The sequence below is a fragment of the Anolis sagrei genome, chromosome 3, assembly GCF_037176765.1.
Source record: "Anolis sagrei isolate rAnoSag1 chromosome 3, rAnoSag1.mat, whole genome shotgun sequence".
In the NCBI taxonomy this organism is placed as follows: Eukaryota; Metazoa; Chordata; class Lepidosauria; order Squamata; family Dactyloidae; genus Anolis; species Anolis sagrei.
In genome coordinates, this window is record NC_090023.1 from 73,050,674 (window position 1) to 73,077,401 (window position 26,728).

Here is a 26,728-nt window from a genome sequence, read left to right on the forward strand (position 1 = left end):
TAATGATGCTTGTAGTATTTAATGGATCTTGTAATTTAAATCTTTGTGAGAAAGGGAGTTTTTCATTTGGGAAGGTCAATAGTGAAAGGGCCACAGAACAAACAACTCTAAAATATTCATACAACAGTAGCAATACTACTGAATAGTAATTTGTAAATCACAGAGAAAATAATAATAATAATAATAATAATAATAATAATCTTTATTTGTATCCCACCACCATCTCCTCGGAGGAACTCGGGGCAGCTCACAGGATGCACTCAATAGTGCAGCACAATGCAAATACAACAGACTAGAAAAGATAAAATTAATAACAATAAAATTAACCCCATTACACATAAAACAGTGATAAAACCCCTATCAATTAAAGATACTAAAAAAAACCCTGACAAGCTAAGGGAATATTGATTGGCCAGCATTTTATAATAGCTATCTCCCTCTTTTACTCAGGCAGCCCCCAACCCGCACACACTTTTGAATTACTGCTGTGGTAAATTATTAAACCCTTACCATGGCAAGGTATATCTTTGATCCACTTCTCCCCACTGAACCCACTGCTAGCTACAAAACACGCACACATACAAACGAATTGCAAGTTGTGTCATGCTACATTTTTGTTATTCATTGATGAATAAGTGAGTTTTAAAATTGGTGACGCTATTGTATAGGGTTATGTGCTTTTTTGTGGGATGTATGTGTTGCATGAATTGTGCATTCCTGCCTTTATTGAAATGAACACATGTACACCGGATCCTGTGGTTTTCATTTAGCTGCCTGAAGCAGATCAGCAAATGGTATGTCCCCTCTCTGGTCATATTAAGGCCAGTCATGCCAAAATCTAAGCATGTGATTTTGGCATTTGGTATAGAAAATCCCACAGGAGTCTCTCTCCTACTTTAACAGTAAAATACTATTAGTGTTAGCTCTGATTGATTGGGATAGTTAGTTGTTATTAAGATGAAGGTTGACATAAAATGCAGTTGCCCAGGTTTTTCTAGGAACAGAAGGATGCCACCCAATGCCCACTGACATCACTGGATGGCTTGGGGCACATCTGCAATGAACATGTAGGTCAGTGTTTTCATGAGTCAGCCCTGCAGAGACTAAACTGATATATCAGCTGCACCCCTTCCTAGAATCAGAAGACCTAAAGATGGTAGTGCACACACTAGTCATTTCAAGGTTTGACTTTTGCAATGTGCTGTACATTGGACTACCTCTGTACTAAGTTCGGAAAGTCCAAGTTGTTCAAAATATGGCAGACAGATTGTTTATGGGAACATCTAGGAGTGAGTATATCACACCTATGTTAAAGTCACTCCAGTGGTTGCTAATGAGTTTTCAGGCAAAGTACAAAGTGTTGGTTTTGATCATTACAATCCTACATGGTTTGAGTCCAGGTTACCTAAAGGATCACCTTCTCCCTTATAATCTGCTCTTTTGGACACTTAGATCCTCTGGGTGCAGCCTTCTAGAACCCAATTGACAACTGTCACCCAGAGGACCTTTTCATTGGCCACCCCAATACTATGGAATGACCAGTCAGAAGAGATCTGACAGCTAAACGAGCTGTCAGAATTTAAAACACAACTGGGGACCTATCTCTTCTGGCAGGCCTAATCAGTCAACTTTGAATCATGAGTTTTGATTTGCATTCTATTGCTGCTGTATTTTGATCTGTGTACCATGTGTTTTTGGTGTATGCATTTTATAGTGGTGAGTTTTGATATATGTATTTTCTTGGATGTATTTTATGTCGATGTGTTTTGGCTGTGTTGTACTGTGCCTTGAGCCATTAGGAGAAGCAAAGGTACAATGTATGATAAAATATTCCTAAATTTTGACCAAATTTCCAACAGTTATTTGAAGCATGCTTATACATCTTAAATACTATCTGTACTTCATTGGATCAGTGTTTTCCTTCAAATAGTGTGATGTTCCTTCTTTTCCTTCTGACTTCTGTCTTGCCAACATTGTTTTTTCTGGTGAGTCATATCTTCTCATCTATGTCCAAAGTATGACAGTCTCAGCTTAGTCATCTTGACTTCCAGGGAGACTTCAGACTTCTAGAACCCATTTATTTGTCTTTTTGTCCAGTAGCACTTTTTTTTCTTTTTTAAAGTAATAACTTTATTTAAAAAGTCTTAAAAGTTACATTAAAAGTCAAAAAAGTGAATTAAAAAAGAAATAAGAAAAATAAACACAAAAATGCCAAGAAAAAAAAGAAAGAAAACAGAAGAAATGAAAAAGAAAAAGTAGATGACCTCTGATCTATCCTCATCTGGCCAAAATAAAGCAACATAAGCTTCACTTTCTAGATCTCCCAATGTTGACTCCTTTCTTGAACAAAACACCCTCATCAAATTATTCTTCAAAGCTCATAATTGGCAATCATTTTCTTCCTCATGCAAAAAGCAAATAAAGGGTTTCCAGTCTTTACATTTTTTTTCCGATATCCCTTCATTTAGTAAATAGGTTAATTTGTCAATTTCAGCCAGGTCCCTCATTTTTATCATCTAATTCTGTGTTGTTGGTAGAGTTTTTCCATTTCTGCACATAGAGCAATCTGGCTGTTGTGATTATATATGTCTAACACCACTTTTCAAATGAGATGAGCCTCATCCTATAAATTTATTTCATTGTTCAGCTTTCATAATAATACTCATGAAATTGGAAATAGAATGACATATCTTCACTTCTGTTTCCAATGATATATTTTACACTTGAAGATCTTGTCTAGTACCTTCATAACTCCACTTCTAGGTAATAGCATTTTTCTATCTCTTGATTGCAGTTTCCATTTCACAAACTCAACTGTCTTCAATTGTCCATTAAAATCTGTGCAAATCATTTGTGATTATTTTTTAAAATGCTCAGCTGTAAACTTTATAAGAGCTCAGATTACTAGTTTGTCCAATTGTCATACAAAAACAAGCCTGCCACCCACTGCCTTTCACTTTGTTCAATACATGAATCAGGTTTCACTACTATGGTGAAGATTTGTAGGTTTATGAATGTACAGTTGACTCTTTTATCCTATATAAAAGTTTACAATTTCAGTTAAATATTACACTTCTGGTAAAAATGATTGCTTTGGCTGGTGGGAATAGGAGCTCTGTTGAAGTATGCTTACCTGAAGAGCAAGGAAACTATATGAATTAATGGGGTGGGGGGAGCTGGGTAAAAACGATTGGTACCATAGTGCAGTCACTCTTATTTACAGTGACAGGCAGCCTGCTGTTCTTGCTTGTCAAAGCAATAAAATGCATTTTAATGAGCATGCCAGGGAAAAACAGTTTCTTATTAGGAGTAGGTAGGCTTCTCCTTGTGCTTCATGGAGGAGGAGGAAGAAGGCCATCTGTATTGGCGCCACCTTCTCATATTTATTCTCACTTCCCCATTGCTATCACCTACTCATGGCACCATCTACCTCTCTCTTTCTGCTTCTTGTCTAGCAGCAGAGGCAGGAGTACTGCTATAGCCTTTATGGATGTTTGCTTGCTATCTTGAAGGATAGAGAAGCTGGGAAAAGGCAAAAAAAGATAAAAGGTGATAGAGGCATAGCTTTCACGTGGGACTTAGATTGTAAAGCAGTGATAACTAAAGTTACCAGGGCCCGTCTGATCTTGTTAGCTAGGTAGGGTAAAGTTTGATTATTACGTGGATAGGAGTACCAGTTATTGTAAGCTATACTTCAGAGGAAGGAACTGGCAAAACCACCTCTGAGTATTCCTTATTTAAGAAAATCCTTTGGAAATTCATGGAGTCATCATAACTCAGCAGGTGACCTGAAGGTGTGTGCGTGCGCGCGCACACACACACACACACACACACAGAAAAGACCAATCAGTTTTGACATGCTACAGTAACTCCATATTTTTGTTTGTTTTGAAAGTATGCTACAGGCATTTGTGCTGTTTAGTCACACATATACCCTCATCTCTTAAGTAATCATGCACAGGATTTTTTAATGTATTAGGAATATCACAGCATAAACTATAGCAGGGAAACAGAACAGTACTAACAGAGGTGAGAGGTATAAAATGATTTATATTGAGGAGAAGTGGAAATAAAATTTTAGAGGTTATATGAGGGGTAACAACTCTACAACACTGGGTTGACACTTGCTCTGTAATACACGTTTGTGTGGCCTTCCACAAGACAATATTGGGTAACCGTGTTAGTCTGTTGCAGCAAAAACAACACCGTCTAATAGCATCTTAAAGACTAACACATCTTTATATGACTTCAGTGTTCATAGAATATACCACACTTCCACGAGATGCATAGCGTGTTGGCTCATACAGTATACATATGGTTGGACTGGCAGGTGTAATGAGTAAAGTGTACTGCTTTTAAAGAAACAGTCGCACAGATATCTTAATATACATAAGCTGATTAGCATGTGTACTGTGTTGAAAAGGTCAGCATGACAAAGAAGATTAAAATAGATTATTTTCTAGTTTTAACAAATATTAAAAATTATACTTTGCCTCCTAGCTGCAGTTATTACTGCTTTCCCTGACATTTCCCACTGTGAATTAGATGGAATTGTTGCTCTTAGAAAAAGAAAACAGAAAAATAAACTGCTTGCAAAAACAAAAACCTACAGTGGTATGAGAAAAACGCCCCTGAAAGTTTTTGCACATGACAAAATGGATTCTAATTATTGTTATTATGTCATCTGTACCACATCAAGAATGAATATGGCTACTTTATATTTATTTATTTATTTATTTATTTCACATATTTGTATCCCATTCTTCTCACTCCTAGAGGGGGTATTCATTTAATGCTAACAACAGTAATAAATGATAAAAACAATTAAAACAATTTGTTAATGCTTTAAAATTATTAAAATATTGTTTAAATCATATAGGTTTGAAATCATGGTCCAGGTCAGTCCATTGTCATTCACACAAATTGGGTATCATTCTAAATTGCTGCCTCTACTGTTCAAATGCTTGGTCCCATTTCTGAGTTTCATTCTAAAGGATAAGAGAGAGGGGGCCAATCTAATGTCACTGGGTAGAGAGTTCCATAGGCAAGGGCCCACCACTGAGAAGGCCTTGTCTCTCGTCTTCACCAGTTGTGTTTGTGAGGATGGTGGGACCGAGAGTAGGGTCTTTCCTGTCGATCGTAGACTTTGCAATGGTTCATAGCAGGATATACATTCAGACAGGTAAGCTGGGCCAGAACTATTCAGGGCTATTCAGGGCTTTATAGGCTAAAGCCAGCAGATTGGTAACCAGTACAGCTGGCGTAGCAGAGGGGTTGTATGTTCTCTGTATGTCGCTCCAGTGAGCAACCTGACTGCCATCCGTTGGACTACCTGGAACTTCTGAACAGTCTTCAAAGGCAACCCCACGTAGAGTGCGTTACAGTAATTTATTCGTGATGTAACAAGAGTGTGGACCACCATGGTCAAGTCTGGTTTTCCTCTCCCCATTGACCTTTGTAATTGAGATAAATTTGTAATTGAGATAAGTGATGCTAAGCAACATCAGAATAAGTTCCATCACCAAACTGGGAATCTAATGAGTCTCCCTGTTTCAAGTCCAGTACCTTATCCATTACACTATATTGGTTGGCTCAGATTAGTTGTTACCATTTCTTTAAAATGGTAACAAAGTTGAAATATAGTGTAGATTTGCAAATTAGATTGCCATATTAGAGGAAGTGTAATATGACATTGTTATTGCTATAGGTTAAGTAGTGCTTTCCCGAATACTTGGAGCCAGGAGTGTTTTGTATTTTGATTAATTTGGGGAGGTGGGGGGAGGGATTTTGGATACTTGCATATACAAGTATATATGCTTCCTGTACACCAGTGGTGCACAACCTGTGGGCTCTCCAGATGTTTCAGACTTCAGCTCTCAGAATTCTGGGCCATTAGACAAGCTGGCTAGGGTGTCTGGGAGTTGAAGACTCAAACACCCGGAGGACCACAGATTGAGTGCCACTACTGTACACCTTATACACAAAACCTAAAAGTAATTTTATGCACAAAATTTTGAATAATTGTATGCATGAGACAAAGTTTGTGTACATTGAACTATCAGAAAGCAAAAGTGTCACTATCTGAGTCAACCATGTGCATTTTGGAGTATTTTGGATTTTGAAATTCCAGATTAGAGATGCTCAACTTTTACTAACAAGATGGCAGCAAGGAATTCTGTTTATTGTTAAGATTAAAACAACAGAATTACAGGTTTAGATATGTAGAAAAGGTGGAGGAGTCCAGTCCCTTCTGAACATGTTACCTATTGATACTTTGTGTTTTTGTTACCCTTTTAGGATTTTGAGTCATTTTTCTCTGCAAAAGAAGAAAATATTATTTATTCATTCCTAGGCCTTGCTCCTCCACCAGGATCAACGGTATGACTGTCTCCGCTTTGGGATTTCTTGATCTTAATTTCATGATCAATTAGAGACTGAGGTGGTGTATAAAGCAACAAATATTGGCTGGTATGCTGTATTATATGTACAGATTTGTAACCTAGTTATGGACTCATAACTGCTCCCTATTCACTAATCTTAAATGGTCAATGATCACTTTAAGAGCAAGCAACCCTCAGTCTATTTTAAGAGCCAGCTGCTGAACTGAGTGAAGGAAGTCTGTTCAGATGATGATTGGGGTACAAGGAGGATCACATTTCTATCTGCTATACCAGTGAGTGAGGCACCTTCCACACAGCTGAATGAAATCCCACATTATCTGCTTTGAACTGGGATATATGGCAATGTGGACTCAGATAACCCAGTTCAAAGCAGATATTCTGGGTTATATGGCTGTGTGGAAGGGCTCTGAGGCTCCTGCTACAGGTTTTAACCATAACCTTGTTAACTGTTGGGAGGCATGTGGAAACATTGCCCATTTTGTAGCCTGATCAAAAGCCAAATGGATCTCCTTTGTTTGATCTTGATGCTTGCTCTTTAGGTGGACTGGAGTGAGAAGCGGCCAGGCCAGAAGACATTACCTGTTATTGTGTTCTTAATGAAATAGCTGGTCTAGGATTCTGACAATAATCACATAGATTTTTTTTTAAAAAAAACGCTTCTGATGACTTTTAGACTAACACAATCTCTTATTGACAAAATTATATAGATTTTTCTGTCGAAAAAATGTCCCTTTTGTTTTCCATTAATATGTCAGAAGATATCGATTTATAAATTATTCTCCTAAGAGGATATCCTGTGCTACTAATATTGTGAGATTGTTGATATTGACTTCAATACAACATGTTTTATACCATATGGAATATAGCAGGTCTTAACATTAATTCCTGAATGAGTCGCCTTGGGGCTGAGAAAGTCGGCATAGAAATGCAGTTAAAAAAAAGCAGATCTTAACATTAATTCCTGAATGTACACAGTAGCAAAATACTAATTTTAGTAGAAAGCACTTCTAAATAAATAATAAATAAATAAATTTTAGTGATTAGCCCTTAAGCCATATCACCAAATAGAAACAAACAACAAAGCTTAATACAACTTAATAAAACTCTATGTAGTAAGTCAAATAAGACACTTATAATGATACAGTAAATAAGTATGATAAAATTGAATATATACATCATATTTCCCCACACCCCCCCCCTACAATTTATCCTAATCATCCACTTATAAGTAATATCCACTGCCATAACACATGGAAAATGTACTGGTTTGTAATAATTTTCTACCGAATTAATTAACAATATTTATGTATTAGGTTTATACCCTGCCTTTATCCTGAGATGAATTTCAAGGAAGATATCCAGGGATAGAATCCAGCTTTCCATTAAAAAACTCTTAATAGAGTTATTGAATTTTCTTTCTATCCACCATAAGAATATGTAAACACAGATATCTATCTATCTATCTATCTATCTATCTATCTATCTATCATCTATCTATCTATATCAGAAATAGCCACATCACCTGATTCATTTACGGCAGAGGTCCACAAACTTTTTAAGCTGAGGGCCAGGTCGCAGTCCCTCAAACTGTTGGAGGGCCGGATTATAATTTGAAAAATAAAACATGAATTCCTGTGCACCCTGCACATATCTTATTTGTAGTGTAATAAACACTTAAAAACAATACAATAATTAAAATGAGGAACAATGTTAACAAATATAAACTTATTAGTATTTCAACGGGAAATGTGGGCCTGCTTTTGGCTGATGAGATAGGATTGTTGTTGTTGTTGTTATGTGCTTTCAAGTCGTTTCAGACTTAGGTTGACCCTAAGCGAGGGCCGGGTAAATAACTTGGAGGGCCGCATCCGGCCCCCGGGCCTTAGTTTGAGGACCCCTGATCTACGGTAATAAAGAACATTGCTTCTTAATGACATTACATTTTAGCCTGCAACCGAGACTTCCTTTCTTCTTGCAAGTAATTGTGTAATATCAAAATCAAAATTTTGACCACTGTATGTAGGTTACGGAGGCTTAACAGTCACACAGTTGTTTTCTTTCCAGAAGTGCTAACCATAACTCAATTGGCATTTTTCTTTTGTTTTCCAGTCTTGGGATAACAGTGAGAAGATTTATGGAGGAAAGGCTGTCTAGGAAATTATTTTACTTCCCTTATCTAAACATAGTGATCTCAGGCTGGATGGGCTTAGCATAGAATGTATTATTATTATTATTATTATTATTATTATTATTATTTGCTTCACAAAATACAAAGGTACAGGAATACTATTGAATAATTATACTTCAGTATGGTCAAGCATATCATCATACAGTCAACATACAAGTTCTATATGGAGGGCATTAGGGACTGAAGTCTAATTTAATATTTAATGCATTCTATATAAATAAGATTTTAAAAAATCATCTATGTCTCCATCATTTTCTTAAAAAGTGCATATGATAGAGGGGAAATCATGGATACCAAAATCTGTGCATCCTCAGATCCCAGTTTATACAATGGTTTAGTAAAATGATGCCCCTTCTATAAAATGGAAAAATAATTTGCTTTTTGAAATTTGTTTTTGGGGATAAATATTTTCAAGCCATGGATGGTTAAATTTGTGAATGCAGAATGCATGGATACAGAGGGCCACTTGCAGAAGATTAGGAACAGAAGGAAGTAAAACAAGTTGGCATATATAATATCTTTCAGTAACTGCCTGAGAAATAATCTGACATGTCACCAAGCTGCTGTGCTAAATTAAAGGGAAAATCCTTCCTGAGAATTCCACCATCGTCCTCTTAATACAAAACTGTAATTTGAAACACAGCTGTTATGTGGGACAGCTGACTGTGCTGAAAGGATAGAGTGACATCTCTGTTGTCCAGATTCTTTATTGTCGCCTATTAATGCATGGCAGTTGGTACTTCTTCTGTGCCATATTTCATTTATTGACTTATTTTATTTCTATCCCACTTTCCCCCCAATGTGCAACTTGCAATGTAGTTTTTTTTAACAAAACAAAAACACAGCTAATTATAATAACAAATATTAAAACAATTAAACAGATTGTCCTATTTACAAAGCAGTAACTTCATGGTGTTAAAATATATTTAAAGTATAAATATATAAAAAAGGACTGCATCTCCCACTCCCATTTTTTAAAAAGAATAAGCACAGTGTCTTGGGACAACCCTGTGGGAGAAACACTCACCACTTTGGCTCTTAAACACCCTCTAGCTAAGAGCTCATCACACTAGAGAATGAATGCACTTAAAATTCGGTTTCTGCTTCCTGCTGAATTCAGAGGTTTGTATTTTAGTGAGGAGCCTTTAGCAGCCTCACTAAACTACAAACCCCAAAATGATGCAGGAGGCAGAAACCAGATTCATTCTCTAGTGTGATGAAGTAGTAGAGGTTTCATTGCAGAGTTTGGAAATCGTATGGCTAAAATAATAATAATATAAAATAAAATATAAAATAATATAATAATATAAAATAATAATAATAGTATGGGGAAAGTGGAAGGCAAAAGGAAGAGGGGCCGACCAAGGGCAAGATGGATGGATGGCATCCTTGAAGTGACTGGACTGACCTTGAAGGAGCTGGGGGTGGTGATGGCCAACAGGGAGCTCTGGCGTGGGCTGGTCCATGAGGTCACGAAGAGTCGGAGGCGACTGAACGAATGGACAACAACAACAACAACATGGCTATACAGTTGGTCCTCCATAGCCATCGTTTTGGCATCCATGGATGCAACCATCCCTGGCTTGACAATATCCCTCCTCCCAAAAAACAAAGACCCCAAAGCAAACCTGGATTTTGCCACCTTATATAATGAATGCCATTTTACTACACCATATATATAATGGGACTTGAGCATCCACAGATTTGGCATCCACAGGGAGGCCTAGCTAATCCTTCAGATGTCTAGACCTATCTTTTGCTTTAGTAGAGTACTGTGAAGTTTCAAAATATTTTTGTCTTCTGACATACAGGAGGGACGGCTTATTGAGGAAGAACCAACTGTGCCAAATGGGGATGTTTCAGGAGAAGAGAACAAACCTGCAGAAGTAATATCCATGTCTTATCCTTCTGTGTAATAATCCTCACTTTTAGTCCTTTTTTGTTTTAAAAAATCTATATTTGTGTGTGTTGCTTTGTTTAACTTAGAAGCAACAGTGCTTTAATAGGCCTTGTCTATGTAAATGGAACATAGCTTCTGTGATGTGTGCCCATGTCATCCTGCTTGCAATAGGAATGATTTGTTGAACATCAGAGACAGGTTTATATACAACATAGGAGAATATTGTACCAACTGACAAATGCCTGTTTTTGAGTGAATAAAAGCCAGTATGTTTGAAAAAATCTATAACAGACTGTAGTTAACCAACAATGTATGGTTGTGAGAAACCATATTGATATCCCACAGAAATACTGTACCACTTTCAATAGTTCCCCAGCCTATCTCAGGCTGTATATGTGGAATTAATGATTTTTCCAGCTTGTGCAGTATACCGCCTCAATGCACATTTTGAGATTGTTGAACACGTTTGAAATTGAATGTTATCAATCTAGCACAAAATAGATATCCTGGGAGGTGCCCATTCATAAATAAATGGTTGCTATGGTGAGCATGGTTAGTGATAAAACAGCTATTTCCTGGAACAGCAAACTGATGTGCTTGGATGACAAGAAACCTGACCAAGAAAATGAAAATAAGCCATAGGCTCATTTCCAAAAACATATACCTGTCCCTTTGTATGTATGTATGTATGATTGATTTATTTATTTACTATATTTATATACCGCCCATCTCAGCCCATGCAGCAGGTGACTCAGGGAGGTTTACAGTCAGCACCTCCTTTTTTACAGTCCTCCCTCCTTACCAGCCACCTACAAACCTTTGTTCCTCTTACCCCATATGAAAAACACACAAGATTCCCACACACTCTCTTTTAAGATTACCTTCCTCCAAAGTATGTCTTTTTCAGACATTGTTCCTTTGATACACAACCATGTACCCACCCTACAAGTGCACACACACTAACTTCCCTTCTCTTCCATTTTGATCACCCTGTAGGCTTTCCTGTTCTACTCCAGATTGTCCCAAAGGTTGTTCCCACAAAAACCCCCAACTCACTCTTCAAGCTTGTCCAATTCATCCCAGTTTACTTTACACACTCTCTCAGCCCCCTCCAGGTTATTTTATAGCTTTCACTGATAGCTACGTGGTCACTCTGCATTCACGTCCCAAAATGACTGAAAGAACACGCAAGATGCCCCCCCTTTTCCGTTTCCTCTTTGTTGCTGTTAGTGATCATGGGGAAAGAAATGATCTGGTCTGTAGTCATCCATCAACTTAGTTCTTTAAATACAGTTTACTGCCATATTCCTGTCTTCTGTAAAAAGAATAAAGAAAGTGGGCAGTTGCAAGCCTGGCCTTTTGCTTTATAGCTGACCTTGATGAGTGTGGAGAACATAGGTCACTGGGGGCCAAGCTGCATAGAGGAAAGTCCTTCATACAACTATTATTTTAAATTATTGGCAAACAAACCTGATAAAGTATCTGGCCATAGTGGTTCATACCTAAGTTTCCTCTCAGTTAGACTACTGTAATGTGTTCTATGTGGCTTTGAAAACACCCAGAAGCAAAATGCAGCAGTCAGATTGGTGTCATGTGTGCATTTTAGAAATCATATGAGACTGGTCTTGCAAGAATTAAACTGGCTTCCGGTTTGCTTTTGAGTCAATTCAAGGTGCTGGTATTGACCTACAATACCCTAAATGACTTAAACCCAAAATATCTGAAATACTACCCCCTTTAATATTAGCCTGCCAGAAATTGGAAATCTTCAGAGGAGGCCCTATTGCATGTCCCAACACCTATCTGTTTCGAATTCTATTATTGGAGGGAGAGGCAGAAATTACATGAATAAGTTGCCAGTGCTGATTGTGATGCTGATACTGATATACCTCTTAGAGTTAGATTAGTGGTTTCACATAACAAGGCTTTCACTGTGGCAGTGCCTTGACTCTGAAACTCCAACCCAAGGCTAGACCCATCTCTTTTTATCTTGTGACAGGCAGCCAAAACAATGTACTTCTATATGGTATTTATTTTTTGAAAATTCTGTTTTAAAACTGTATTCTAGGATTGTTTCTAGCCTGTTTTAGGGTTTTTTTTTAAATTAGTATTGTAATGTTTTAAAGATATTTTAATTTTTGTATTTACTTTTTAAATTCATCACCTTGACAGCCCTTGTGGGTTGGAAGGTGATACAGAAATAAACAATAAACAACAGAAATTTCAACAGAAAGAAAGAAACCATGAAAATGAACAAAATCTGGCTAAAAACTCTCAAATTATAACAGTAAATAAAGAACACTTAAAAACAGGAGAATTCCAGATAAGAAACAATCAGGGACAGCTAATCACCTCTCAACAAAGAATTCCCCCAGGCAGTAAGAAGCCACACCTGAAACTGCTAGGCCATTAAATGCTAATCAAGGTGGCCAATGGAAGCATACAAGAGTTCTTTCTCCCACCCTGGACATTCCACAGACATATAAACCCATTTTTCTAGTTTCCAACAGACCTCACAACCTCTGAGGATGCCTGCCATAGATGCAGGTGAAACATCAGGAGAAAATGATTCTCGAACATGGCCATACAGCCCAGAAAACACACAACAACCCAATAAACAAATGGCTAATTTATTCTGTTGAACCGGCAATCATGAAATGTGCTAGATATTTTAAAGAGTGTTTTGTATTTACTTTGATTCCCATTGTTATTCCCCTTTTTCCCTTTTTTGGCTGACTAATATCACTCATGCAGTTCTTTACTTTGTTGCCAGGAAACTGAAAAGTCTGAGGCTACTGAAGAGAATGAAGCACACACAGAAGACAATGCAGAGGCAGAGTCTACGGAAGGAGTGACAGAAGAACAAGTAATTTTCTTTATTTCCTCATCGTCTTCATTGTTGTCCTTATAAACTTTATACATTGGAGTCATTTCCATGTGACTCAGAAAACAAGATATTTGCACATGGTGTTACTATTCAGGATTTCAGCAGCACCAACCCATTCTCTTCTCCTATATCAGTGGTCCCCAACCTTTGGGCTTCCAGGTGTTTTGGACTTCAACTGCCAGAATTCCCAGCCAGTTTACCAACTGTTATGAGCTATGGGAACTGAAGTCCAAAACACCTGGAGGCCCAAAGGTTGGGAACCACTGTCCTATAGTTTCAGGGGTTAACCACCTAGTCTGTATGTCATCATATGTCTGTGAAGCATACTCAGGTTTCACTAGACTATTTTTGAGAAAGAAGCTTATTTCTTCCCTTTAGTTTGTTTGTTTTTGCTTAAGGTATAATACACTTATAAAATTTTGGGAGTTCCTTCTTCTTTCTCCCTCTGGACCACTGGTAGTGCCAATTTGGCTGCATGAGAAAGGATGTATAACTTTCAAAATATTTTAATAAGTGTTTCAAAGATACTTGTTCCTCTGTTTCAAGTTTTAGTTGAAACAGTAATTTCTCAGTATTTCTCAGTAATAGCAACATTCAGTGATACTTAATAGATGTGAAACTGACTTCACAGAGATACAATGTTAACCATTATAATCTCTTGCTCAGTATATGTCCATGAAGGCAGCTGAGGCTGCTGTTTTTTTTTTTAAGTATGTGTACATCACAATATTTGAGTAAATGATTCAAGAGTGAGGTGTATATCAGTTTGGATGCATCTTAGCTTGCTTTTGAAATTTATATCATACACAATAATGATGTTCATGTAAGAGAGGTTTATACTGGTTTTCACATCTATCTCAGTTGGGATTTTTATGTGTCAACTACTTTGATTAGAATGTGTATGTGGCTTTCATAAATTACTCCCTCCGCTATGGATTTTGTATCAAACTCAGACTTAGCACTTTCTAAATCATCCCAAAGTTGTTTCTAAAAACACCTTGTGAAAATTCATCTGAAAGTTGGCACCCAGCAGACAATTTTGACAGTATCTTGCTTATTAAGCACCCACAGCTGTTCTTCCGCTGAGAAACAAACAACTTTTCCTTGGAATATCATATAATAATCTAGTACCAGCAGCTGACTCTGAGAATTTGCTTTCTCTGTTTTTGCTGCATGCTGAGAGGGAAATGAAAACTATAAGCTGCAGCTGCTCTGCAATGGTAGATGTGTGATGTGAAGGCTGCTCTGAATTCTACTGTAAAATGAAAAGAAGTAAACATGTAATTTCTGGAAGATGCTATGGATGAATAAATGAGCTTGCAATAAAAACAGAACTCTTCTTAGTGGCTTGAGCCTGCATGAACCATAGAATGAATATATGTAGAGCAGAATGATTATTATGAACATGTTTTCTGAAGAGGAAATTTCTGCATGTCGAGATTGTCCTCAGTTGCACAAGTTACCTTCAACTGTCTTTCACAAATGATCTTAGAAATCTGGGAAGATGGTCTTTAGAGAACATTACTCTCTCCATTAAGATTTCTTAAATTTCAGCCTTGGACAGGGAGAGTAAAAAAAAATCTTCAAGAGTATGGTCAATTTATTGTTTTTACAAAGACCACAGAGAGAAGCTAATTTGTTGAAGGCTTTCATGATCAGAGTCACTGGAATGTTGTGTGGTTTCCAGGCTGTATGGCCATGTTCTAGCATCATTTTCCCCTCACGTTTCACCTGCATCTGTTGAACACATTTCTCTGTTAATCTGCTGTACACCATCTTAACCCCAATTATTTTAGTCGAATTTTTATAGTTATTAATGGATTCAATATGTTAAATGTGTTAAATGTACTATGTCATGTTTATTTAAGTTTTGTTTGATTTGTTATATGTTTTATTGGCATTGAATATTTGCCATTGTGTTTTATATTGTTGTAAGATGTCCTGAGTCCCCTAAGGGAGATAGGGCAGGCTATAAATGATGATGATGATGATGACCTGTGGTTGCATACAGTCCAGAAACCACACAACACCCCAGAAGCTAATTTGTTCGACTTTGTTGCTGTTTCTCTGACACTTCTGTTCCGATTGCATTAGCAGCTTCTTGGGTGAAGAAGCCAGATATAACTTGCTTTATATTATAGTATATGCTCAAATGTGGGTATCATGTGGGAAAATAGGTGGAAAACTCTTTGAGCTTCTTTGCAGCTCCTGTTCAATGTACATTTAGACTGGAATTAACATAGTAAGACTTAAAAGGAACAATAAGATTTCTCTGTTGAACAGTTACTTTTCTCATGAATATTTTTTGTCATAAATTATCTATTTCCCTTTTTCATTTAGTCGCTTTTTAAGAATAGTTTTCTTTTTTTCTTTTTCAGGAAGAAGGCGAAGAACAAGCTGTGACAGAAGTATAATAACAGGCTTGAATGCTCTTTCAGCATGTTCTTTTCTTTGACCTTATTGCTTCTTTTGACCATTCTCTTTTCTTAAGCTAAATATGGGAACCTATTTGGGACTCAAACAACACTTATGAATTTATCCTGCTATTTGTTTTAACCTAAAAAAATATTTTTCACTTCAGATGATGTCCCCCAGACAGAAAATTGTATAAATTCATGCGTGCACACCTACATGTACTGTATACAATATTGTCCTGCAATTGGAAGTAGAAATCCATAGACATAAGGGTTACTTGACGGTGGTTAAATTAACTAGGGTGGCAGTCAACATGGAGATAAATTTCCAGCACCTTGGATAGCACCAAGCTAACAACCTGTTCCAGCAATCTTTGGATCCAGTCTGAGTCCTATGGTGATCAGCAGAGAGCCCTTTGCTCAGCTCTGAAGCCAATTATTTATTACTATTTACTAAAGTTATACCCCGCCCTTCTCACTCCGAAGGGGACTCAAGGTGGATTTATATATAGGCAACAATTCAATGCCATAAAACAACAACTATTAAAATAGACATTTAAATTAAAACCACAATTAAAGCCTAGCACTTTGTCACCTCTCACTTAGTTCCTTCTTTTACAGTAGTGAGTATATCCTGGGGATTATAAAACATGTTGAGGAAAAGAGAGGCAATTCATCAGGGAAAACATCATTGGCGAGTTTTAGAACTGGGAAGGAGGAGTGGTTCCAGTTCAGAGGACCATGTCTCAAGAGATTCCCTGTTGACATGCTCAGAGTTGGTTCCAGATCCTGGATCAAGTCATTCTATGACTTACCTTACTAGCCTTTCATAAGCTAACTGATTTCTCCTCCGTGAAGTTACCACCTGAGTCTTTCTCTTTCTTTCTTGGGGTGTGTTGGGAAGTTTGGGAAGATTACTTTTTTAACTACAAATAACAGAATCCCAGCCACTGTAATCTCAGTGGTTTCCCTTCTCACATTTTGCAACTAAAAATGAAGTGACTAAATCCTGCTTTAAGAGATGCAAGATCCGTGAGAGGAGGGTGATAACATTATTTTAAAAACTGATTAGAATGAAAAAACACTATGATGCCCGTATTAGCCCAGTCACTTCTCCAGATAGAAGCAGAAATACTATTGGCATAGAACATTGACCATGCTGAGTGTGGGATTCTGGGAGGTGCAGTCAAAAAAAGTAACATTTCTAAGCAGTGAACATTATTTCCTGAAAGCTCCAGTGATTTGAATGGTAAAAGTGGGAGAGAACAATATGAGAACAGGGGGCTGTTCAGGTCCTGAACTGGTGCTTGGCAGCTGTATTGGACTGGATGAGAGCAAACAAATTGAAACTTAATCCAGACAAGACAGAGGTCCTCCTGGTCGGTCGGAAGGCCAAACAGGGTATAGGGTTACAGCCTGTGCTTGATGGGGTTACACTCCCCCTGAAGGCGCAGGTTCACAGCTTGGGAGTGACCCTGGACTCATTGTTGAGCCTGCAACCCCAGGTTTCAGCGGTGGCCAGGGGAGCTTCCACACAGTTAAAACTTGTGTGCCAGCTGTGCCCGTATCTTGGGAGGTCTGACTTGGCCATGGTGGTCCATGCTGTGGTTACACCCTGCATAGATTACTGCAACACACTCTATGTGGGATTGCCTCTGATGACTGTTCGGAAGCTCCAGCTAGTCCAACGCTCAGCAGCCAGGTTGCTCACTGGAGTGGGGTACAGGGTGCGTACAACCCTCTTGTTACACCAGCTCCACTGGCTGCCTATTAGCTTCTGAGCACAATTCAAAGTGCTGGTCTTGATCTATAAAACCTTAAACGGTTCTGGCCCAGCTTACCTGTTCGGACATATCTCCCTCTATGAAACCCCAAAGACCTTAAGGTCATCTGTAGAGGCCCTGATCTCGGTCCCACCACCATTGCATGGTGGGAATGAGACAAGGCCTTCTCGGTGATGGCCCCTTTGGTTGTAGACCTCCCTCCCTAATGAGATCAGGTCTTCCCCCTCCCTCATGACCTTCTGGAAGAAGCTCAAACCCTGGTTATGGGATCAAGCATTCACAGAATAGATGGTTTTAATGGACGTTTTAGTTGACAGCAATAGATTGATTTGGAAGACAACATGAAACAGCAAACTGTTTTAATGTATCTATAATTGTTTTTAATGTAGGTTAATTGTATATTATGCTTGTTTTATTGTTTGGCACCGAATGTTGGTAGCCATCCTGAGTCTCTCTTTGGAGGCGAGAAGGATGGGATAGAAATGCTCCTAATAAATAATAAAGAAACAATATGCTTTTTATAAAGAACTTGATGCTTCATGACAAAGCAAAAATAAAGAGGGTTGTTAAATTATGTGCAATATGTAGAGTATAGGTTTCAAATAATCTGAATAGGCAAGATTTTAAGATGCAGGTTTGGCTACTGTTTCCTTTTAGCCATTAAAAAAATAAGTAGTGAATATCTTACTATAAACAATTTAGTATGTAGCCTAGAGTACATTAACATGACCTTTTAAGTAGAAAGCACTCCAGCACACAGCAGGAACCCTTTTACACTACACAATCACAGCAGCATAACCATACTTTTAGCTGTCATGGCAACCATAGTGTACTTTGGAGTTTAGAGAGGGCTAGTTAGTAATCATAGCCAGAGAGCTTTAGTGCCTGACCTAACTACAAATTCCAGGATTCCTTAGGACACAACCTCAAATGTTACAGTGGACTCATAGAGCTCTAATTGTGTAATGTGAATAGCTAAGCTTCAGCTTTGCAACTTGACTAGAGAATCTTAAACAAATTTGAACAAATCTACATTAAGTTTCAGTCAAACAAACTTTCAAGAAGTAGTTCTTAAGAAGGGTAGTATCTGTCTGTTGTAGAAACTTGAAATTCTGAACTTATAAACAATTCTCCCATTAATCCAAATGCCCGATAACCCCAATCATAATCCTGTTTGTGTATGTGTGTGACTTCAGTTGACCTGTTGACTTATGGTGACACCATCAGTTTCAGAGCATTTTCTTAGGCAAGCAATACTTGCAAATTTTTCCTCTGAAATATAGTCTACAGAGATTGATATTCATTGATGATCTCCCATCTAAGTGCTATCTAGAGGTGACTCTGCTTAGCGTCCAAGATCAAACAAGATCTGATGACTTTAAGGTATTTTGGCCTGTGCCATCCTTCCAAAAATGAGGCCATGTTCATTTAAATGATATGGAAGTGAAGCTTATTAGTTTAGTAAGTTAATTAAAACAAACAGATATTCGGGTTTGTCTACAGTTAATAACCATTTGTGGTTGACATTTATGGGCGTGCCATGTGAAATTCAGTCTTTTTTGTTTTGTTTTACCTACATGAGTGCAGATAAGTGTGTAGATATGTGCATATGCATAGCATTTTGCCTAGTGGAACTGCTCTCCTGATTGGGTGTCACCTCTTTCCAGAGTTGGTACATCAATGTGTTAGCTCCTCACCTTTTTCGTACTGTTTATCACCCCTATCATGTCAAATACATTTGGTCTCTCTACCAAAAAGAAAAAGTAGCAGAAACCTGAACTTCGTCCCTAGTCTATCAAGGGAGTTGTCAGTAGTAGAAATGATGTACTAAAAGACGTCTTAACACCTACCTTGTACATAGAGAATTTGACTATATGGCAGCATTTATTCACAGCCTTGAAAATTATTCAACTTTTTTTTTACAACCAGGGAAAATACTCATGTCAGATGTAATCATTGCTTTCATAGTCATTTCTTTCACTTTCAGTGTTTCAATATTTTTTCATTCTTTTGTGTAAATAAGGAAGCAGAAGAAGCCCAGGAGGAAGAGGGAGAGGCAGAAGAAGAGGCAGAAGAAGAGGAGGCAGGAGGTGAGGAGGGTGAAGAAGAGGAGGAAGAAGAAGAGGAAGAAGAAGAGGAATCTTAGTATATTTGTATGACTTTTTCCTTCAAAAGGATTGTTCAGGTAATTATACCAGTAGTCTCATCTCGGCTTCTACCTACAAATCTTATTCTCTCTATTGTCTTATCTTAAAAATGAATAATCTCACTCTTCTTTTAAGCAGACAATATTAACATCTAAATAATACCAGTTGATCCCACCAGTTCTTTGTCACAGGCAGATGGTGTCTGTTGGGGGTGCTTTCACTGTGCTTTTTCTGCCTGGCAGAAAGGGTCTTCCAATGAAATAGTAGTGTAAAGTTTATGTTGGTTAAAATTCCCTAAAAATCAGTGAATGTGAACATCTTTCAGACCTCACAACCTTTGAGGATGCCTGCCATAGATGCAGGCAAAATGTCAGGAGAGAATGCTTCTAGAACATGGCCATACAGCCCGAAAACCTACAACAACCCAATCTTTCTAAAACTTTGTGGGAATGATGCCCTGTTTATGTTGTATCATTAAAAATAGAAATTCAAAAATATGACTTGTAGGGTTTTTAAAATGTTATTCATAAAAACTTTAAACAAATTTCCAAAAATCAACATTTTTTAATTGATTGCACAGGCCTACTGTGTACTCATGAATAAATACCTGGGACTGCAAGTTCCCAGTTTTCAGTGGTTAAAAACAATCCTTTGGTAGACTGGTGCCAGCTACTGTTTCAAACTGCCATTGTAAATCATAAAGTCATAGAACTGGAAGAAACCCCAAGGGCAATCCAGTCCAACTTCTTGACATGCAGAAACACACCCTCAAAGCACCCCCAACAAGGGGCCATCCAGTCTCTGCTTCAAAAACTTCAGTGAAGGAGACTCCACTATACTCCGAGGCAGCATATTCCATTGCCAAGCAGCTCTTATCACCAGAAATTTCTGCCTGTTTAGGTGGAATTCTAGTTTTCAGAGCAGCAGAAAACATGCTTGCTCCTTGCCTTCAACGTGGCATCCTTTCAAATATTTAAATGAGACTATCACGTCACCTCTTCTCTCAGCTATTTAAACATGGCTATCATGTTGCCTCTCACTCTTCCTTTCCCCAAGCTAAACATACCCAGCTCCCTCAGCCATTCCTCATAGGGCTTGGTTTCCAAACCTTTCATAATTTTGCTCATGCTTCTCTGAACACATTTCAGCATGTCCTTCTTGAATTACACTGTCGACTCATGTTCAGCTTGTGGTCAATTAAGATTCCTAGATCATAGGTAAAGGTCAATAGGCATTCTCTAGCACTTTTTGTTACTTTTTATGCATGCCAGGAACACCTTTCAGCCTTGTAAAAATATTGATCCATCCGCTTCAGTGTGTCTAGTCACCGTCAGAGGAACACTCATGACTAAAATACCCAGTGGACTTCAATCTCAGAGGTCATTATTTAAAACCTACACATTTCAAGCAGCAATGTTAGACTCCTGGTAAATTTGCACGATCTTATAGCACTTTGATGCCATGCATCCTACTGCTTTTTTTTTTACCTTACTTTTCTTCTCCTGGACATAAAGAAGCCATTTGAAAGGAAAGGCTTGCCGTAAAGGTTGTAGCTGTGCCAACCCTGGCATTTGACTTCTGAATTAGTGCAAGGAGGTGATTCTTCTTATTATTTATAAAGAATAATTTACAATTGTAATATTCCTAAATAGTTTATATTCTAGATTATTTCTCTGCCCTTTTCTTTTATTGGTTTTTAAATGAGGGAAAATCTAATTAAATGAAGGTAGGCTATTTCTCAAGTAAGAAAACTCCTGCTGGGGGAATAATAGCCTTTGGCTTGATGCCTCTAGCTGCAGAACACAGCAATAATGGAAATTCTAAATATTATGCCCACATGCCCAACTGGTTGCATTCAGGAAGTAAGCATATATTGAACCAGAGCTCAGAGGAGCTACTTTCTTGAAAAGCATGGTTACCGATCAACCATCACTGGCTTGATAGAAGCTGGGACATTCTGGGTGTTATAGTTCAGCAGTAACCTTTTCAAGCTCTGTATCGAACATATCTCTTGTTTAAATAGGAGTGAAAAGATTTGCTTACAAGTGTGGAGGAGGATTCATTACTTGACTACTTTCTCTCTTTTGGTCCACGTGGAACATTTTTCAATCTAGGGAAGGAGTTGGAGAATCCCTGATTCTTGTACTTCTGCCTATGAAATGTCTGGCTGATATGGGGTCTCTTTTGCTCTACCAGCAACACCTTATTACCACTGGAACAGTTATGGCTATGGTGGTCCACTCTCTGGTTACATCCCATACAGATTACTGCAATGCGCTCTATGTGGGGTTGCCTTTGAAGACTGTTGGGAAGCTTCAAATGGTCCAACGGGTGGCAGCCAGGTTGCTCACTGGAGCGGCATACAGGGAGCATACCACTCCTCTGTTACATCAGCCCCACTGGCTGCCCCTCTGCTACAATTCAAAGTGCTGGCTTTAGCCTATAAAGCCCTAAACAGTTCTGGCCCAATTTACCTGTCTCCCTCTATGAACCACCTCAGAGAGTAAGATCATCTGGGGAGGCCCTGTTTTCGGTCCCACCTTCTTTGCAAGTATGACTGGTGAGGATGAGAGACAGGGCCTTCTCAGTAGTGGCCCCTTGGCTGTGGAATCCCCTCCCTCTCATAAGGAGAGTAAAAACTTGGCTCTGGGATCAGGCCTTTGGAAAATAGCGCAGTGCAATAATATAATTGGAGCACGTGTAATGACTGTGGAATGGCCTTTGACTACAATTTTTGGATGGTGTGATTTTAATAGCGAATGTAATTTGAAATGTTTAATATGTATTAATTTTAATCCAATTGATCTATGCTTAATGTTTATATGCATTTAAGGCATTTAATAATTGCCATATGTAAGCCGCCTTGAGTTCCCCCAGGGGTAGAGAAAGGCAGGCTATAAATAGGGTAAATAAATAAATGGATGAATCTTATAAAATTCTACGACTTGTAATTTCATCGGAGGCACTACATCACTCCTGCTGAAAAGTAAACTGCAAATCCTAGTATTTCATGGGATAGTCTCATGGCAGTTAAAATGGAATCATAGCACCTTAATGCCATAGCGTGAGAAGACACAGGATAAAACCTCAGTGCTGTCTCCTTACTGATGGTGGGTAAATTTAAGATGACGAAGGGACAGGAGGATGTGTCTTAGGAAGGGAAGTTGCAAAGTATTTGCTCATGCCTCTCCCATTCATCTCTGAGGCTCATTGTATCTTTTAAATGAAGAGAAAGATAGTCCAGGTACAAGGTAGGTGTCTCCTTGTGCAGCTTTATAAGGGAGAATTCACGTCCTTCATGCTCAAAGAGGAAGCAAATTCAGGACTTTACTGCAGGAGGCAGCCAAACCAGCATTGCAGTCCCTCTCACATAACAGCATCCTGCTGTCGATTTTCTCCTACTCCAATGATTCTTAATGGGAAAAACCTGTCAATAGCTTTCAGTCCCACAATGTTCCCATCACCTGTTTTAGTATGACAGGTATTTCTGATTCTGTGCCAGTATGCTGACAGTAAAGTGATGTCAGGGGATGAGATTCTCCTCTTCTCTCCCTCCCTGCTGGAATTTCATGTTTGTATAAAAAAGAAAATATATAAAAATAAGGAATAGCAGTAGTATAGGAAGACAGTGTTAGTAGGGTGTGCAGAAGTATGATCGTAGAATCATGGATTTGCAAATCAGTACAACTGCACTAATAAAGAGAGGTGAAATATCAAGGATGTCCATCACAGTATGTATCCCTTATCTATTACTCACCCCAGTTGCTGATTTCTGATTGTTTCTAAAGCAGGGACAAGAAAACTCTGCCCTGGGGCTTTCCATCAGGCTTGAAACTGGGTTGTTGTAGGTTTTCCGGGCTATATGGCCATGTTCTAGAGGCATTTTCTCCTGACGTTTTGCCTGCATCTATGGCAAGCATCCTCAGAGGTAGTGAGGTCTGTTTGGAAGTAGGAAAATGGGTTTATATATCTGTGGAATGACCAGGGTGGGACAAAGGACTTTTGTCTGGTTGAGCTAGGTGTGAATGTTTCACCTGACCACCTTGATTAGCATTTAATGGCTTGGAAGTGCCTGGGGGAATTTTTTTTTGTTGAGAGTGATTTGATGTGCCTGATTGTTTACTCTCTGTTGTTGTGCTGTTGTAATTTTTGAGTTTTTTAATACTGGTAGCCAGATTTTGTTCATGTTCATGGTTTCTTCCTTTCTGTTGAAATTGTCCACATGCTTGTGGATTTCAATGGCTTCTCTGTGTAGTCTGACATGGTAGTTGTGAGAGTGGTCCAGCATTTCTGTGTTCTCAAATAATATGCTGTGTCCAGGTTGGTTCATCAGGTGCTCTGCTATGACTGACTTCTCTGGTTGAAGTAGTCTGCAGTGCCTTTTCATGTTCCTTGATTCATGTTTGGGCGCTGCGTTTGGTGGTCCCTATGTAGACTTGTCCACAGCTGCATGGAATATGGTGGACTCCTGCAGAGGTGAAAGGATCCCTCTTGTCCTTTGCTGAACGTAGCATTTGTTGGATTTTCTTGGTGGGTCTGTAGGTGGTTTGTATGTTGTGTTTCCTCATCAGCTTCCCTATGCAGTCAGTGGTTCCCTTGATGTATGGCAAGAACACTTTTCCTCTGGGTGGATCTTCATCTTTACTCTCGTGGCTTGTTCTTGGTCTTGCAGCTCTTCTGATGTCTGAGGTGGAGTATCCATTGGCCTGGAGAGCCCAGTTGAGGTGGTTCAGTTCATCTTGGAGGAGGTGGGGTTCGCAGATTCTTTTTGCACGGTCTGCCAAGGCTTTAATGGTGCTTCTTTTTTGACTTGGGTGATGGTTGGAGTTTTGATGTAGATATCTATCTGTGTGTGTGGGTTTTCTGTAAATGGTGTGTAAAGGGAAACTGATGAGGAAACACAATGTACAAACCACCTACAGACCCACCAACCAGACAAAAGTCCTTTGTCCCACCCTGGTCATTCCACAGATATATAAACCCATTTTCCTACTTCCAAACAGACCTCACTACCTCTGAGGATGCTTGCCATAGATGCAGGTGAAACGTCAGGAGAAAATGCCTCTAGAACATGGCCATATAGCCCGGAAAACCTACAACAACCCAGTGATTCCAGCCATGAAAGCCTTCGACAAGGCTTGAAACTGTTTTTACTTCTTCTGCTGATCTGTAATTGGTAATAAAGGCCTATCTCTAGCCTGGAGATTTCACTCTTGGGAAGCTGAAGTCTGCTTTGTAGCCCAGGGGGGCATTGAACTGGGATTTACTTGTGAGAAAACATGCATAAATTGAATTCTGATTTGCAGTCTGGGAAGATGGTGTGCTGGGGCATGTTCCCAAGTAGAAATGAATACAATTAAAGTTTTGAACTGTATTTGATAATAAATGGCTATTTACAACCATAGATTTGAATTCTGGACGAACTGGGCTCTGCTTTCCAGCCAGAATATTGAACTGGAATTTAAATTGAAGAGAGATGTTTGTACGATTGGTGGTAGACTATACAAATGAGTAAAAGTGATGTATGATCTTGTCCACCACTGGACTGCAGTGCCTATCATCCTGGGCCTGTCTCAGATTGAAGCCAAGGCAAACAAAGGGTCTTTGTTCACAGTCTGCATTCCAATAATCAGACACAATCTTGCATCATGGCACAAACACTTCCTGTGTTTCACTGGTTTGTGAAGAAACTCAATGATATGCCTTTGTCCTTCCTTCTTTTTTCTTTTTTTTTTGTAGCCTTTGTATTATGCGTTACCTGAGACTGAGTTTTCTATCTTGTGCACAAGGCTGATACTTGCATCATATTTTAAATATTTCCTTGACAGGAACCTGAAGCCCATGGCAGTCACCACAGTGTGAAGATAAAAACAACCACTTTCTGTCTGTTAAAACATCATTGCCTGTCCTCTCTCCAGCTCCAGATATTGGCACAGATGTTAATTCAGACAACAAGCAGCCCCACATGCAGTCTTTATATATATGTGTATGTTTGTGTGTATGATACTCTGGCTTTGTATCATATGGATCTTCAGAGCTTCAGAACCTGATGACCAACCAACGCTGTGAATCTGATTTTAGGATGCAGATTCCCATGGATAGGGGTTGTTTCAGTTTCCATGTTTCTGCCTTATCCAGGCATGCAATGGCAACCCGTGGAAGAGATGGTGTTCAGAACTGGAAACTCCCAAAAAGCTCTGTATACCTATGCCTTTTTATCTGTAAACTAGCCTTTGAAGTGGGTGTTATTTTTAATGTACAGCGTAACTGAAATAAACACATTTCATGCCAAGTATCTGCTTGTTTCCTACAGGCATTAATTTACTATACTGAGTGATCAAAAAAGAAATTACGTGTGATCCAGTTCCCTAGGAAAGGTTATTTGAGGAAGATTCCTCCCTCTCCATCTGCCTTTCTCCTATATTTTTGCTAGCTTTATGCAACATTAATCACAATTTCCATTGTTCATAAAGGCAGAGGTTTTTAAACAGTATTACGGACTCTGAGATATTAGCCTGCAAGTCAAGTTACCACTTTCCTTCTGCTGCCAATAAAACATTATATCCTGTTCCTCCACTATTATATGTCAAATATGGCTGGAGGGAAACACGTGTTCTCCAATTTTCTTCTAATCCTTGTTGTGTCACTGAATGTGGAGGAATTCAGTAGATTGTAGGGAAATTGCAATCCAGGAATCTCACCTGTGTGAACCCTTATGAGCTGTTAAAAAAGCACATCTTTATTACCATGGCTGTATATATAGGTCAAATGTTCAAAAGCTTAGGGCAGTAGCTGGTAATATTGGAGGCCTTAGAGTTTGTCCTCGCCTTGCCTACAACAAGCATGGTCCCTCAGAAGAAATCTTCTGAGCTCTGATTCTAGGGTGTATTTCGCAATTTGAATATGTTGATAACAGCAGATATGGGAAAACTGAGGGCCAAAGTAGGACTTGTGCTGGAGATACATAAATAGCATCTCTCACTTTAAAATATCTTCACATCAATATC

At 38.6% G+C, this 26,728-nt stretch overlaps 1 protein-coding gene across 2 annotated transcripts in view; it reads left to right on the forward strand.

Annotated features, from left to right (window-relative positions):
• Positions 1 to 26,016, forward strand: part of SH3BGR (SH3 domain binding glutamate rich protein) — a 53,693-nt gene extending 27,677 nt beyond the window's left edge. Inside the window, exons 3-8 of one of the 2 annotated variants that reach the window (XM_060770315.2) lie at positions 6,298 to 6,378; positions 10,401 to 10,475; positions 13,263 to 13,355; positions 15,755 to 15,784; positions 19,598 to 19,759; positions 25,550 to 26,016. In XM_060770315.2, the coding sequence (XP_060626298.2) occupies positions 6,298 to 6,378; positions 10,401 to 10,475; positions 13,263 to 13,355; positions 15,755 to 15,784; positions 19,598 to 19,720 (402 nt within the window). In that variant the 3' untranslated portion in view covers positions 19,721 to 19,759; positions 25,550 to 26,016. The remainder of the gene's footprint in view (positions 1 to 6,297; positions 6,379 to 10,400; positions 10,476 to 13,262; positions 13,356 to 15,754; positions 15,785 to 19,597; positions 19,760 to 25,549) is intronic. The other variant, XM_060770316.2, reaches the window with a different exon arrangement.
• Positions 26,017 to 26,728: the final 712 nt, after the last annotated feature.